This window comes from Solenopsis invicta, chromosome 12 (genome assembly GCF_016802725.1).
Source record: "Solenopsis invicta isolate M01_SB chromosome 12, UNIL_Sinv_3.0, whole genome shotgun sequence".
NCBI classification, from domain to species: domain Eukaryota; kingdom Metazoa; phylum Arthropoda; class Insecta; order Hymenoptera; family Formicidae; genus Solenopsis; species Solenopsis invicta.
In genome coordinates this window covers 8,257,405-8,274,132 of record NC_052675.1, presented here as the reverse complement: position 1 = coordinate 8,274,132, position 16,728 = coordinate 8,257,405, and the positions used below count along the sequence as shown (strand labels likewise).

Genomic DNA, 16,728 nt, shown 5'->3' with positions numbered 1-16,728 from the left:
CAAACTTCACAATTCAAACAGCCAATGGATCTATTTTCCTTCCTGTAGAACGATATTTGTGTATGACATTTTCGCAAAATTGACAAGTATTCGGAAAAAATGGCAGTACCGACAATGCCGTGCACGTACGAGTTTTCCAGAGGCTTCGGTACGGGTGTGGCAGAAGCGCTTGGAAACTGGGGCTTTTCTAACAGAACGTGTAGCACTGGCCAAGAGCTACGTCGTTTAAAGTGTCTTTTTGCAGAAATGGATTCTTTGTGAGAAATATATGTTTCGTTCAAAGACAAAGGCTCAAATTAATAAATTGTTAGCCCTAAAGAGAAATTCAATTAGGATCAGAAAGGAATGAAGAATACGCCTTGATTAATTCCAGACGCAGTAACAAACAACCAATGACATGTGTTAAATACGATCCCAGATACGATCCCGATGCATGGTACGTTAAGCCTAGCCCTGATGAATGTAAGCCTGCATGGACATTTGCTATAAAAAGGCCTCTTATTACTTACTGTTCGACCGCCATAATTATTAAAACTTCAAATCTACGTGAAATCAGATCAGAATTAACTGACTCGATTCCTGGCCGCAGCTATGTTCAACAGGGTGTATGTATATAATGTTTTAATGAGTTTAGTCATTTCAAACAAGCTAGCAAGGTTTTTATTATGGATCTGTATAATTGTTGCATAAATTTTGAATATACATTATACATATTCAAAGGGTATATACTTTATATAATTTATTTTTAGACGACCAAATGGTATCGTCGAGGTTCAGACTGTTGCTATCAACCTAGCTGTTTAGCCCCGCAATGCCCTGTACGATACTGTAAAGACTAATTTTCAAAATTTTTATATAATTGCTTGTAATAATACTTAATGATAGCATTAAATCAATAATTTCTAATTTTTTCCTAAAGTATAATATACATAATGCGCAATATATAAATTTTCTCTCTCTCTCTCTCTGTATGTGTGTGTATATATATATATATATATATATACATGTGTATGTATGTATGTATGTATGTATGCATGTATGTATATGTAAATGTATATAATTTATAATTTATTATATCCTGAAATATGTTTGTAATTAACAAAATGCTAAACCCAAGGCCGAACTTCCTCGACGTTGGCATTACAGATTTTTTTTTCGAGCGAAAGTTAAGCGGTCGCGTGCAGGATGAAGAGTAAGAGGGATAGCGCTAAAACCGCTAAAACCAAGCAAGCAGGTTAGCGCTCTTTGTTCCATGCATTCACGAGTATATCATTTGTCTTTGTTCTTTGAATGTAACGCCATCTGCGAAAAGATTTATCAACTACTGTTGTACACAATCACTGCTTTGCTTACTATCGTTTACAAAGTCCGTTTAGGGTCGTTTATGAGTTTCGACTGAACTATAGTAATACTGGAATAGGCACTGGTTGCCAGAAAACGTGACGAGAGAGAGGGCTAATCTTCTTTTATACTATGTTTATGGATAGATATTCACGTGGAAACGAGGAAGAAATTAACTTTTGAGTATGAATAATTTCGGCTGCTGACGCATGCGTAGAGAACGTTTAGAAAGAGATGAGTGGCCCTTAGCATCGTGCGTTATCTCACGCACATTTGCCGTTTACGGCCGTAATATGGCAGTGCCCATTCCAATGATTTAGTATTATAGTTCAATGGTTTGGACCGAAAAGATCATATATTAATACGTTTAAACATTTTCACTCGTTACTGATGTATCTTTGTAACCGTCAATTGCATATTGCATTCCAATCGGCTTGCCGGAACGATTACTATCGTTCCGTGCTTTGCTATCCTATTTACCGTTTTTTGCATTATGTCGTATCGTCCCTGTGATTCTGGGGATGAGTACCATTAACCAAAAAAAAGCCATCGTTTACATGCGCTAAGTCAAATTTATACGCGTACAGTTGTTCAATAACGAAACTTTTTTGTTAGGCTGTTGATCGGTATGGCATACAGTCAGTATTGTTCGTTAGTTTTCCACACTTGGAGAAAATCTCATTTCATACATATGAGCTATAGAACGTCAAAAGTTAACTTCGAGTGACAGATCCACGAGCCGAAAGTAAGTAAATTTTTAACTTTTCTTTCAATTTTCTCGTAAAATCTATGCTATCCAAGTTTCTTTTTGGGTGCGTACTTTTATTCTATAAAAGGATTTTGTGATCTGTCAAACCAATCAAAGTTTTAATTATTTTGTAATGCATCGATATTTAGGATCCTCTTAAAAAGAAGTCGCGGTCGGGAAATTAAGGTACAAGGACACGATCGAGTAAGACGCAATTAAATTAACAAAAAATTACATCTGAGAGCAATGAGGTCGTTTAATTTATTTTATTTTATTTTTTTTTTTTTTACTTTAACAAACAGTGTCCCGAGCTTTTGCGCATTGCGTGAGAACAATTACGTTATGGTGGGGCAAGTGATTTAACTGACCGTCACTGCAAGATTTTCACTCATTGAGCTGATATATCGGTGAATGAAACATCTCTAGATACTAGCTAGCATTACAACAATGTACACTAACTTGAATTCCTTAAATAGAAACCGATCTACACAAGTAGCATTTTGTAAGATCCTAAATAAGGAGCTCTGTGCTGTCTTTGTGATGACTCTGCATGAAAGCTTTCCCTCGGGATTCTTATGTACAAGAAATAATACAAAACTGAATTGATATGAGTCATGGTACAATATAAATGTGAAAACCGTAAGAAAATGGTACGATTTACGCGAGTCAATAATATGTTACGCGAGTTATTAAAAATATACTTATGATATACCTTAAGCAAGTAATATACATATCGTAATGTATAAATTAAGACTAGATAGAATATCGAAGACCTTATCTACTTCTACAGCGAATATAATAATCGAGTGTGACTGAAGTACAACTTATAAGCTAGTTACGCAATAATATGCGGCACAATGACGGCTGAAAGCGTACTGGCAAGAAGAAGAGAGCACATGGTATTTTGTTGACATTTCATTTTTCTTTTCCATATATTCTGCTTTAAGTTGGACATAACACTGAAATCAGGATAACATTTTACTATTTTTTAAAAGCTATTATTAAAAATGATCAAATACTTTTTGATTATTTTTTATAATTTGAGTTAAAAAAAAAATATTACCATTCTTGTAGTGCAAATAGAATTTAATAAGATTGAATTCAAAATTCGATTACCTTTGAGTATATAATCCGTTAGCAAAGTGGGTACTGTCGGGCTATCCTCGCTAATGGCCTTTAATACTGTAAATAAATATATCATCGATAAATGTAATTAGATACATAAAACTATAATTTATAATTAAGCACTTACTTTTGATGAGTACTTGCAAGGCTTGATTGTTTGGCGGACCACTGTCTGTATGATATGGAATAACAGTCGTCAGGTACTGTAAAAAAAAAGAGAATTTCAACATTGTTTTTAATTTGTTCTAAATTGTACAACCAAATTACTGAAAATTATTTTTCATTGAAAATTTAATTTTTTGTACAAGTATTAATAATCTAATGACCAATATTATGTAAGATGTTTACTATTATGTAAACGTATATGATTCAACACTCGCATTGTCTAACCTTTGGCTCCTGCAAAGATCTATGTTGTGGCAACGGACTAGTACCATTCTGCATTTGGTTTCTCTTCTTTGTAACATGATGTTGTCTACGTCGATTTTGCACAGCCAACAGTAAAGAAATAAATTGGTTTTTGAGTTCCTTTTCGTATTCTAATTCGTCCCGAAGCGCAAGCTCAGCGATCAGTGTCTCGCTCAAAGCCGCAACCAAAGATTCCATTTCTCCAAAAAGTTCAGTCAGTTGGCTGGAGGAAAGTTGCTTTAATTCTAAAAATACATTTAACGTTATTTTTCATTTTAAAATTCATCTGTATATTATGTTTAACACAAAAAAATATCTCTATATAATTAGTATTTCAAAACATACTTTTTTCGTGAAGTGGTGATCCAAGTACTTCTCTACTTCTTTCTAAAGCTTCATCGCTGTCCAATAAAGAACCCTCCGAATCCGGTGATCTTTCCATTGACGGACTTTCCTACGATAAGATGCAAAGTTATTAGTTTTGACGTTATCTATCATCTACCAACACAAGGATACTTTATCGTGTCAAAATTATACCTGCATTATGTCATCTATTTCGCGCAGAACTTCTTCGGCGGTCTTCAGTGGCTCTTCCGGACTATGAGTATCGGTACTGCTGGACAAGATTAAAGCATGCATATCCAAATCTGTGGCAACTGCCTCATCTTCACTACTCAAATCCTCTAGTTCAGGTCTACAGCGAACAAAAAACGAAAGTGTTGAATTTACGAAGGCTAGCGTTGATGAGAGGAAGCGAAATCGGTCTATGATAAACAGTAGTTTCGAAAAAAATTTGATTTTCAAAATGCATAGTCGCTGCAAAGTAAATTTTTGAATAATTCTACTTTTGACAAGTAATTCAATGCGCAAGAAACGGAAACGTTTCTACCTCTCCGTCGAAGCGGGTGCTTCATTCAAATTCAAAGCGGGCATATGCATTTTCCGCGCGTAGGATTTGCTCCAGTCGATGGGTAATATATTCCCGAAAGTTCCAGTGATCGTCCACCACATCCTGCAAGAAAATTTAATATCGTACATATATATGGTCATTGAGGCGCAAAGAATCTCTTGGTGTCTGCTAAGGGTCAATCGCTTGATCTTAGCAAGTGCTTATATCACTTATGTATGTATAAATGGAATCTTCACAGATGACTCACATCCTCTAGTTTACATCATTCTTCAGTCGAGGGAACCAAATTTACATCAACACATTTTATTTCGTTTGTTTGCATGCAATTATTTTAAAATTTTTATTTTTATTTGAAGATCTGTGATTTTAATTTGAAGCATGTAAAACGTGAAAATTTCTTGTTACAGAAACAATTCTATGCAATTTTCTTTAACGCATGCAACAGAATCGTTATCCGTTTTAGCTTCAAAATTTTAATCAGATTGCGTAATGTTATTAATGATACTAACATCGAGATGACGAGATTATTTCAGAACAATTCTTTAAACTTTAATATATTTCCGTACTATATCAAATGTTTTAAATATTTTTGGTTCTAATATATTAGAAATTTTAAATGTATTTAAAATACAATTTCTAATCTCTCTCTCTCTCTTTCTCTTTCTCTCTTTCTTTATATATACAATGGGTAAAGAAAACGTTTGCTCATGTAGATGTCACAATAGTTTCCGGCGTCCATCTAAAGGTTAATGAGAACGTATGACAGAGATGTCGAGCAATTTTAGCGTGAAGGCCACGATTTACGAGATATTACAAGAGCATGACGTGTAATGCCCGATCAATAAATGCAGATATTCCGACGAGGATGATATAATGCCGCGATATTATTGAATCGTGCCAACGTGTGTTGTTCCACAATGTAGAAACATGCATTTGGAACATCCTATATGATCCTATATATAGCTGACGACAGAGACAGATTTCTCACTCAGGACTCTTCGTTCTTTCAATACCGTGTGTATTTACATATCATTTATATAATATTCGTGTGAGCATTTTCATTAGGACACATTTAGGACACCCTCTATGGTGATGAGAGCGACAGACTTTCTGGGACGCCGCGCCGCGTGAATCATTGCAGACTGTGGGCGTTTCCTGTGTTACGCATTGTACATATACGTTGTACGTACTGCATAGATAAGACGTTTAATCATGTGCAAACAAAACGTAAGTCAAAGACGGTGCGGCGATAATGTGCCGTTTTCTAGAGGAAGTGATTTTTCATGCGAAGAACGGCCAGACCGCCGCGCCGCACCGGAACGTAGGCTCCCCGTAGCGCAAATTTGCGAACAATGTATCTCGTGGGAGCCGAGCGGCAAAAACGGCATCCAGTCTGTAATATCTTTAGGAATCAAAATCTCAATCAGCTATTAACTTTTTCTTTTTCTTCCCCTAATATCCTGTGAGACTCTTTCACAGAGCGATATATCGTTGATGGGCGACAGAAGCCACATGCTTTAAAAGTCGTACTAAAAGAGCCTCTTAAAATATCTTAATATCTTTTGCTAACTTGAAATATTCGCATTTCACGAATCTTCCCGGCATTTTCTTTAAATGTTAAGTAAACAATCGACAAGAAGATTGTAATTTCTTATTTTTTTACCAATTAATATTTCTCAGAAAGTTTACATATAATTACAATCGATTTTTACATATAAATTCCTTAGATTCGAAATAAGTAAATATATGAATTGGAAAGTAGTTTTGGTAAAAAAAATCATGTAAAGAAATGTTATATTTTAAATGAATAGAATAATTAAAAAAATCTATATTATATTGAGAGATATTAGATATTATTACTTTAGACTAAATATTTATTTTTTATTCCAAATTCGTAGGTGCATCTGTGTATTTGTATTTGTGAAAATAGAAAAATGACTGCAATGGATATCAGAGTCAACGCATTGATCGGCCATCTGATGCCGTGGGTTAATAAATCGAGGTCAACTCAGTCCACTTGAGTCCCTGATTAATGTAAAGTGGCTTTATCTCCAGCGTACACGTTGTTCGCATCGAAAAGGCCAGACATTTTATATTGCACGGTACGTACAAAGCCTTTACCAAGCTAATTTAGCCTTTTAATTTCTGAACGCTCGCAAAAATCACAAGCGAATAGGAAAGAATAAAAGGAAGCTTAGCGATTATAAATTTAGCTTAATCTCGAAAAATTGAGATTTCGCAATTTTGCACAAGCAGCTTCTATCGATCCTTTTAAATTTGCTTGCTTCCCATAAAATCTACATGCGAGAGAAAGAGAAAATGTTAAAAAAAAAATTATAAATTCTTTCTTAATTAAATTCAGACAAATTCTTTTATAGCCTTCGCGTATATAAATTCACCCCCGTAGTATTCACCCCCGTGGATGTGACCGTCGCCATCTGAGGCGCGTGCGCGCCGATATTGACGTTCGCCCTCTGTTTGGAGGGTGGTGTAGCTCGATACGAACGAAGGAGCAAAACAGAGATTAAATTTTCATGTCACGCGTTTTCGTCAGTATCAAAACACTCCTGAAACGTAGTAACAGTAAAGGAAATGATTTATTTTTGAGTGTCCATCCATCAAACTATAGAAATCCAACGCAAATCATTTAGCGAAAAGGAAAAGAAAAAATTATTAATTTTTTTGTGAATGTAATGTATAAATTCCCAGTCAAAAATATATTAATACAAGATTATATAAAACTCTTGGAAGCCAAATTTTGATCAACTTCACTGTTACACATTTCAGTACCTATATTATTAGATAATTATATTATTTTTTTATAGTTTGTCAATTTTCACTATCTATTTTACAAAGGTACAGAGAAACCAATTGGCTTCTGAGAAGCTCGTATATCGGTCACACGCGATGATGATGATGTGTATTACGTGCAAATAATCAAGGGGATAGACGTATTAATCTCCGTTCGACATGCGTTTCCGGTGCGACCGAGTACTTGGGCGTTACGTTCAGCCTTGCGCTAGAAAGTGCGGCAGTAAAATTACGTGGAAACTGCGTTTAAACGCGTTGAATCGCGACGAGCAGCATAATTCGTAACGCAGAGAATGTAAACGCTTCTCAAACGCGTGCACGCGCATCGCTTCCGCGGCTTTGTCGCAATTGCAATCAGGTCGATGACCTTATTAGTCACCGGAATGGAGAGAAGGTGCCATTTGAATAATGCCACCCTCGTCGAACGCCCTTTCATAAGGCCGCATGTATGTAGATCGATCAATGCCATTTTAGTCGCTCGTCCCACAGAAACCACGAACTCGTAGAAGGCAGACTTCTTAAGGAGCGAGAAATGAGAGAAGAGAAAAAAATTTGTTGGTTGTATTTTCTTTACATAGAGCGATTCTTGTTTTATTTATTTCTTCAATCTCCTTAAAAAATCTGATCTGCATGATATTTTTCTTTCCGAAATGGATCTTCTCCCTACGACTCGTAATCATAATTTTTAAGGATGTTTTGGATACACAACACGAGCTAAAAGTTACCGAAATTTAAAAACTGAAGGCTTCCTAGATTTATTCTTTTTGTTCTAATCAATGAAAAAATTTTGATCACGTCTGAATTTTTACTCTAAAGCCAATTACGAAGAAGGAAACCATGAAAAATTTGGTTTATAATGACTTTTATAGCGAAAATAACTCCATTTTGTTGCAGTTTTAAGTAAATAATTTTTAAACGACTAATTGGTTTCAAATAAACGTTTGAATACTTATTAGAGTTTTATTAATATACGTGAAAATTTAAATCGTAAAGCTACTTTCTCACCAAATTTGTAAATAAGTATTTTATATAAGAAACAAACAAAAAATTAAATAACTTTTAAACCAGAAGAGAAATACCTATGTTTAAATTGTACGCATACATTCAAATAATAATAGAACAATCTATAAAATTTAAAAATTGTTGATAATATTTTGAGACGTAACGCATTTATCTTTAAGAGGGGAATTCGGTTTTTTCGGGTAAAAAAAAAGATTCTTTTAACATTCCAAGATTATCTTGAAAATTTTATTTTAAAATTTGTAAACTTTCCGGAGTTAGTCTTAACTGACTCGAGCGCAGGTCTTGATGAATTCGATCATGAACCGGCACTACATGAAAATATTCAGCAAGAATTATAGAAAGATAGAAAGCCAATTTTCGAAGATTTATCATCAAGAGAATTGTTAGAAAGATGTTTGAATAGTGAAACTCAAAATAATAACGAGAGTTTTTACTCTACCGGCAATTCGCGATTAAACATCTGTGAATAAAAAATAATTGAAATCGCAGCTTATTTAGCAATCGGAATTTTTAATGAAGGTTTTTATACAGTCTTTAAAACTATGTCAACAATATAGGGATAGTTATAGAAGAAAAAGTCAAAATGTATTCCGAACAGCGAGATCAATACCGGTTTGAAAGATCAGCACGACGAAGCTTCGAGGCTACAAAAGAAGCTTGAACAAAACGTAGAAGCGAACAAATGGCTCAAAACCAATTCTACGAAGCGGAAGGACTACTATATGGCCCTGGAATTGTTGAGTAACAGAAAAATCGTGTAAGTACTTAATATACCTATATAAACTAAATGTAAAACTTTAAACGTTGTTTTCTCGAAACAGCATTTTTGCGGATGATGTGCATGATATTTTTGTAACCATTGAACTGATAACCTTTAAACTAGGCCTGCATGTTCAGTAAACATTACTTTATCGTTTGATGAACCAGAATATTGGTAAGTTATATATTATTCCTTTTTCACATAATAAAAATGGACGAATTTTGATAGTAAAAACTATAGTTTTGATTTGAAAAATAATAACTTCCTCAATAATATTTTTTAAATTCTGATTGATCAAACTGAAACTACACATGGATAAAGTAAAACGCCGTTTTATTTTTCTGTTTTAAATTACCTGGAAAATTAATATCGTGCACAGCAGTGTACAAAGAACTTTGCGCAGCATGATATTCAGTCATATATAACTTTTATATTTATAACTAAAAATGAACAAAAACAAATTGTAAACATGGGTAAAAACATAGTGCAAAATTTAAATTAAGTATATAGCTTTCTGGAAAAAAATTCCAAAATTTTGCTATATTTTCAATCTAGAAAACCAAATTTTCCTTTTAAACAGCTGAATTCTCAAAGTCTCTCTCTCTCTTTCTCTCTCATTTTTTCTCGTCTTGTAATCACAAAAAAAAATTATATATGCAATATTCTTTCTCATCGGCAGATAAGGGAATTACACAAAGATGAAAATATATTTTAAAGAGTTCAATGTATTATCTCGTACTTGCAAAGGATGTGTAAACAATTAACGGTCGAAAAGCGCGTAGTACTTCCGCACAACGGCGAATGCTGAGGCGAATGATCCAATGTAAATTTAACAGCTTTATGCGTGGTTGCGCGCGGAAGAAGAGACAATTTCGCGCTTCGTTGAATTTCACCTGCCGCTCGGTTATACTCGTTAGGACGTGCAGCCTTGCCTTGTCCGTGAGCGTGTTGCGACTGTAATTTACACTCTGCGACTAAAATATTTGCTGGGATCGTCTATCGTAGCGTGAAGCCTCGACCCTTCCAAATGGTTGCAAATCCATAAAGGACATAGGACTAACCACATAGGCTCCGAAGCGTTCAATACAGTATGCGATACTTAATGTCCAGTTTTCTGAATTATTCTCAAAACTTTGTTAACATCTCGAAACTATCAGATAAAATGTTAGTTTAACAGACGGAACTGAGGGAACTTGGAAAGCGATCCTTTTCAAATCAGAAATTACGTCATAACTTGTGTAAATTTGCAGTGGTTCAAACTACGTCTGTGACGCAGCTCGATTCAAGCCTGCGTCAACGTGTCTCACTGTATCTGAGATGTGCGTCAAGGTTGTCTTGAAAGATTTCATTATACTTCGCTAGGTGTATTGTATTACGCATTAGCGTAACCGATAAGAAAAGAAACTTGGGTAAAAGGCTTGTGTCAAATATGACATATTTGTCACTCTATAAGCATTACTGTTACTAGCAAAAAAATAAAAATTAGTTATTAAAATTAGATGTCGCAGATCGAATCTTTCTTCGGTTCTTCAATATTAAACTGAAAGTGCCAAAGATGGCAGATTTGCGTCTTGAATTTACATGCGCCTGATGTTTCCTTTCTACTTTCATCGAGATAACTCGTAGTATATTTGATTTAACATATTTTATCTGCACGTTTTATACAAAATTAATAAATCGACATGTTGCGAAGATAAAACAGCATCAAAATGATTAGAGTTTTTGTCGTTAATCTCGAATTAATTAAAAGGAAACGATTCGTACGAATCATACAATTGAGATACACTTTTTTGGTATGGAGCGACGCGGTGGCTACTCTGGAGAGAAAGCTGCAATGTGTGCCGTAAACATCGTATAGAGAGTATTAACGGTGTCGACACACTTTTTCCATTGGGAAATCGATTGCTATCGAATATCGTTGTATTAAAAATTCCATTCTTTTGATTTTTTAAATACTTTTTTTTTCAAGACATTCGCCTCGAATAATGAGATCAAAATGTTGCTCAAATTGATGCTCATACAATTGACGATATATGTACAATAAGTCTTGCAGTTCCATTTTGATTTGAAATTATGTCACGTAGGACAATTTTTCAACAATTTTTTCATTTACAAGCCTTCCAACTGAACGCTTCGTTGATGCAGACGAGCAACGAAACCGTACACCTAATTGGGTTGCACTATGCTATAGCACTGCATTAAACGGAGCATTAAGTGAAATTGCTGACGTGCTTTAAAGAAAGAGAAGAGCGAAGGCGAGAGAGAGAGAGAAAGGGAGAGAATGCGAGTTGTTGGTGAGGAGTAATCAAGATGAAAGATAAATTATTGGATCGCGCGTGTTCTACTCTTTAGATGAATGGGAATACTACCCGTTATTGCGCGTTACGTATCGCACGCGTATTATGATGAGCAAAACGGATTAACGGTGATGCGATAAGTGATTATTTCCGTTGCGGCAATCGTCACTTTCCTGAAACGGAGCTGCGAGAAAACTCAGGAGTCCGCAAAACGTAAACGTCGATTTTAATACGCGCGTGTATACCTGGCAATTTTCAATGCGAGCGTGTACTCTACGCTTCGTCGGCACGTCGCGATTTATTTTCTGCTGATATACGCGGTGAAACCGGTATATGTATATACCCGTAACTGAGTTTTTGTTGTGCGAACCGAAAAATTACACGGTCGCACGCACGAATGTTCGCGACCACTTACGAATATGATTAATGAGAGTTAATTAAAGTAATTGCGTCAATGGGGTCAAACACGCGCAACGCTGAGGTGATTTTTAACGAGAGAAAGAGAGAGAGAGAGAGAGAGAGAGGGGGGGGGAGAGATGACGAACACTCTTATATAATTATTAAAAGTAGGGTTGGGCGTTGTGTATATGTAGAATAATTTACGTTACGTGTACACAATATAAAATATGTAAATTATGTTTTACGTGTTATTTACGTAAACAATAATCTATGGATCGTACAAAAATTTAGATTTCACTAGAAGTAGTAGAAAATTATATTCCGTTTTTTATTAGTATATGTAAATATTTGATTTTATTTGTAATACTACTTTCACATCAAATTTACAACTAAATCCTATAAAACGCGATTTTACATAAGAATCAAGAGCATATAAAAAATTAAAACTTTTAAACTAACAAGACAATTGTGCTCAAACTTTACACAGACATTCAAGCATAATGATAAAACAATTTATGAAATTTTTTAATTTTTGATAATACTTTGAGATATGACATAAATTTTTAATAATCTTACAAATTAATTATGTATATCTTCTTGTATTGGTATTTAATTTAATAATAATTCACAATGCTTGTATTGTTAACAAAAAAAGATTTGTGTAAACGTAATGTAAATAATCCATGTAGAAGTAATCTTGAAATTTACACAGTACAACCCCGATTAAACGTAATACCATAAGATTGTATTATCCTACATGTAACGCGTGATGATAATCTTGTCTCGTTCAATAAGCGCTTCGGGATCATTAAAGTAATTATCAATTACGCGATGAACGACTTACTGGCACTCATTCATGATCTCCTCTTGCGTTCGCACCTGTACCGGAGCCAACGATTCTACGTCGGTGCCATAATCGCGGAAGCAGGACGTGATCTTTTCGTCGAAGGTATTGACGAGATCCTCGAGGCTACCGCTGAACGGGCTAAACGTTCCTTCCTGGAGAATGTCCGTGCCATTTTCGTGTGTCGTAGGCGGCTCATTGGCATTGCAATTTTCACCAAAATTTGCGTCCAGGCTGGCGTCCAATAGTTGTTCTGTGACCATTAAGAAAATGATTAATTAAGAAACATACCCGACAGCGCGAGACAACAAAATTCACAAGGAATTTCTATTAATTGCATCGAGAGAAAGATTCAAGAATGTCATTACTTATACAGGCATCTCGAAGAAATAATTTCCTTCGCGAAGTACGCCTATTATTAACGATTTTTTAAAAATTCAAGCATATCGTTTTAGCTACGAATGGCGTAAATGTTGCAATTCTTTTTTTTCTTTATCGGAGTAAATTCTAATTTAAATTTAATCTTTGTCAGGCTGCATTTTGATACTGATAAAATACAAAAATGAACCGAAATCGCGAGTGGTGACGTGATATCGAGCGTTATCGAATGCGACACCGCTTGTCGTCGCTTCAATAAGAATATACTCATCTCTCTCAATATATATACATATATATATATATATATATATATATATATGTGTGTGTGTGTGTGTGTGTGTGTGTTTCTTCTCGTGCCAAGTCCGAATCTACGACGCAGATAACGTAGTTTTAAAAGACTTGTAAGGATTTGATTTTTCATTCGCATATTTGAAAACGTTTTATCGCGCAGAAATTAAATGGTACGGAAAAGATAAACATAAAGCCGCACGCTGCGCGAACATTGATCAAAGGTCTCGTTAGATTACTTGTTATTTTCTTAGAGATGAAATCTAGAGCGATCGTGATCCAGATCTCTGTGATCTAAACAAAAAGACGCGGAAAGAGTCGGTTATTAACGCGGCGAAGAATTAATGGGCCTTGGTGAAATTGGTTCGTCGCAGTGAGGAATCGTGGTCGGTGTCCGACGATGAGGAAAATTGCTCGTGTTTGAACGTCGCTGTATTCTCGAGCGAACACATTTCGGATGAATTCGAGGAAGCTCTATCTCGAAGTTAACCGGCGACAAACGCGACCGAACGACAAAAATAAATTCGGAGTAAAGGCCCGCTGCGGTTGGGGTCTAACACGAGGACACATAATTCGGGGCACTGATTTTGCCGGAACTTTGCAGGTATGCAATATTAGTATACAAGTGACAAATGTTATTCGGGGACGATGCACTATTCAACCGTTGCCCAGAAATCGCGGCTTGAATTTCATCGTATTCAACAATTTTCGACTTAAAGAAAAACTGCAAAAAAATAGAGGTAGTGAGTGGAAGTGAACCTGCGATCTTCAAATCTCTAGCACTGGTCTTACCCAACTGCACCATACTATCACTTGACAGATGTCACTGGTATTAATAGAGTATAGTGAAATTCAAACTGCAATTTCTCGGCAATCAATGAGTAGTGTATTGTCTTCGAATAGCATTTGTTACTTCTATACTAATATCACATACCTGCAAAGTTTTGGTAAAATCAATGACCCAAATTATGCAACCTTCCCTTGTAAGGAGTAAACCTGGTTTTTACATTTTCCCAGTCGTGTAAGCAAACGCATATAATTCTTTCGAGCATACCGGGGGTTGGCCCGAGACTACTCGTCAGGGCCTCATCGTGCCAAACTGCGAGAGACTCGTCGAACACCTGTCGATCCCTCCTCGAGGAATGGCGTTCGAGCTTACGCGTATTTCTTCTCGCTCTTTTAATCCACTCGCGACGCGAGAGATCGATTTATTCAGAGTGAGCGGAGAATCAAAATTCAGGTCGCGAACTGCGCGCGGCACCTTGTACAGAATTATTACATCACCACTGCGGTCGCCGCGAGCGATGATTTCTCAGTGATTTAACCCATTTCCTATTATTTTCCTGGATATTTTGCGTCCGACCGATTCTTGTTTGTATAGGTTTCTCGTAAGTTCGATAAACTATTAAATTATATACATTTTATTAGTTTCTAAAGTGAAGCTTCAATATTTGTCCTAGAAAGTTGAAAGTATCTTCGTAAATTTTTAGAGATTTTTTGAATAGGTTAAATAGGTGAAAAAAAATGAACAGATTCAAGATACTCAGGACAATAGGGATGAGACTAGTGTCGTAAGGGTTAATATTTCCGTAAAAATTTCAGCGGTCTGCACTATAAAGCGTGCAAAATAGGAAGCGCGCGCGCACAAGTCGTTTACGTCAATTGGGGTGGGAATAATAGCTTGCGGGACTACGTTATCTCCGATCTCGCGTTCGTTGCTAATTTGGAAAAGTTTCGATGGCCTCACATGCCCCGGGCGACGGACATTCAGAAAGACTGATGACGAGCCACAATAACGAACGTTGCGCCGAATACGACAGCAGGCGCTCCGAGGCGTGCGTCGGAGTAAATAAGGCGGTGTGTTTCGCACCTGTCAGGAGGTTCATGTTCTTCAAACTGGCGGTGTCCTCCTCCTCGAAGCGCGCGAGGGGTGCCTCGAACTTCAACTCGGCGATCTTACCTGCCATGTCCCTCATTATTGAACGTGAGGGAGTAACGCGGGCGCGGCGAGGGGAATTCGGCGTCGTGACCGAAAGTGCGTCTCGTTTTCGCAAGGGATCGGGGACGCCTCACTCGCCGAGAACTTATTCGATGAGATCTCGAGAGCCGAGATTGAGACGACGTCGACGACGCAACCGAAACATGTAGGAGAGATGCGACGACGCGCGTGCACACGCACACACTCACCCACGCATACACACACGCGCTCGCGCGGGCGCGCTCACGCACACGCGAACCGCTCCTGAAAACGTGCGCGCGATAACCCCTGTCGACACGAGCTAACTGACTGCGAGCGACTGACGTGGGGTGGTGGAGGGGACCTGCTCCTCTTTGCTGCTTCTCTTCGCCGGCCACCACGGTGGTGCTGGTGGTGGTGAAGGTAGTGGTGGTGGCGACGGCGGTAGGTAGAGTGGGAAGATGATCGCGCCGGTCGTCATGGCAACTGCTGGCTGAGCGCGCCGATGTCGCGAATCATCTCTCTCCGCCAGGGCCGGCTCTACATCTTCGTGAACTCGTCTCATTGTATTTATGCGCATCTATGCGTTTGTTTATTCTATTTGTTTTGTTTTGCTCTAGATACCTTTGCTCTTTCTCTTTCCAATTCTAGATATGTATATATTTCATTTCAGATACAAAAAATGCTAGAGAGTGCAAATGAAACGAATAGACTTTACAATCCTTACGTTCCTGTGTGTTTGCGGTGGCACTTGGTTTTTTTGGCCATCTGCTTCGTAGAATTACCGGCCCTGGTCTCTCTTCAGTACCGTGTCACGTTTATTATAATTTTGTTCATTTATGGAGGAAATGGAATGGATCAATGTAGATGTGTGGATTCTGCTGCAGTTTCGCTTATCTACCTCCATCAAAATAAGTTATTATTAACTAATAACTCTTAATTCAATTTGGTTGTGTCAGATGTAAAAATTTGCCATAATTTTGTCTACATTTTTTTAAAAGAACAGAAAATTAAGCTATAAATCAATGGTTTTATTTAAGAGCAATGAGAGATAATGAGAAAAAATTACAAGAATAAACAAATCTTTATAATTGTTTGATAAAACGTTTGATTAAATTAAAATTTAATTCTTATGGGAAATTAAAAATTAAAAATTGCATTGTCGGCTTGATGCAACCGGACTTACTTCTTCTGTACTTCCAATATAGGCTTTCGATAATCGGATTATATTGCGATACACTTCGACATGCTGGATATAGTGTAATCTTGTGAGATAGAAATAGCAAGAATGTCGCTTGAATGTTGAAAAATATTTATTAAAATAGTCGCAAATGTGAGATAGTCGCAATATAAATAATTGTTGCTACCAAGTATTTGCATAATCAAATTTTTGAAACTATAATTGTTTTTCACATTATTTTTACTGTTCCTTATATACG

General features: G+C 36.5%; 2 protein-coding genes across 2 annotated transcripts; one reads left to right on the top strand and one right to left on the bottom strand.

Annotated features, from left to right (window-relative positions):
- The first annotated feature begins 73 nt into the window (after positions 1–73).
- LOC105198501 lies at positions 74–671 on the top strand. Its single transcript, XM_011165229.3, has 2 exons — positions 74–257; positions 374–671. Exons 1-2 carry the CDS (start codon positions 100–102, stop codon positions 615–617), a joined length of 402 nt encoding a protein of 133 aa, XP_011163531.2. The 5' UTR covers positions 74–99; the 3' UTR covers positions 618–671.
- Positions 672–2,341: 1,670 nt separating this feature from the next.
- LOC105198498 (fasciculation and elongation protein zeta-2) lies at positions 2,342–15,646 on the bottom strand. The gene is made up of 9 exons (XM_011165225.3): positions 15,203–15,646; positions 12,667–12,919; positions 4,512–4,634; positions 4,160–4,316; positions 3,968–4,076; positions 3,605–3,867; positions 3,342–3,417; positions 3,206–3,271; positions 2,342–3,048 (listed from the first exon to the last, which is right to left on the bottom strand). The coding sequence occupies exons 1-9, from the start codon at positions 15,306–15,308 to the stop codon at positions 3,032–3,034; spliced, it is 1,170 nt and encodes a 389-aa protein (XP_011163527.1). The 5' UTR covers positions 15,309–15,646; the 3' UTR covers positions 2,342–3,031.
- Between the last annotated feature and the right edge of the window lie 1,082 nt (positions 15,647–16,728).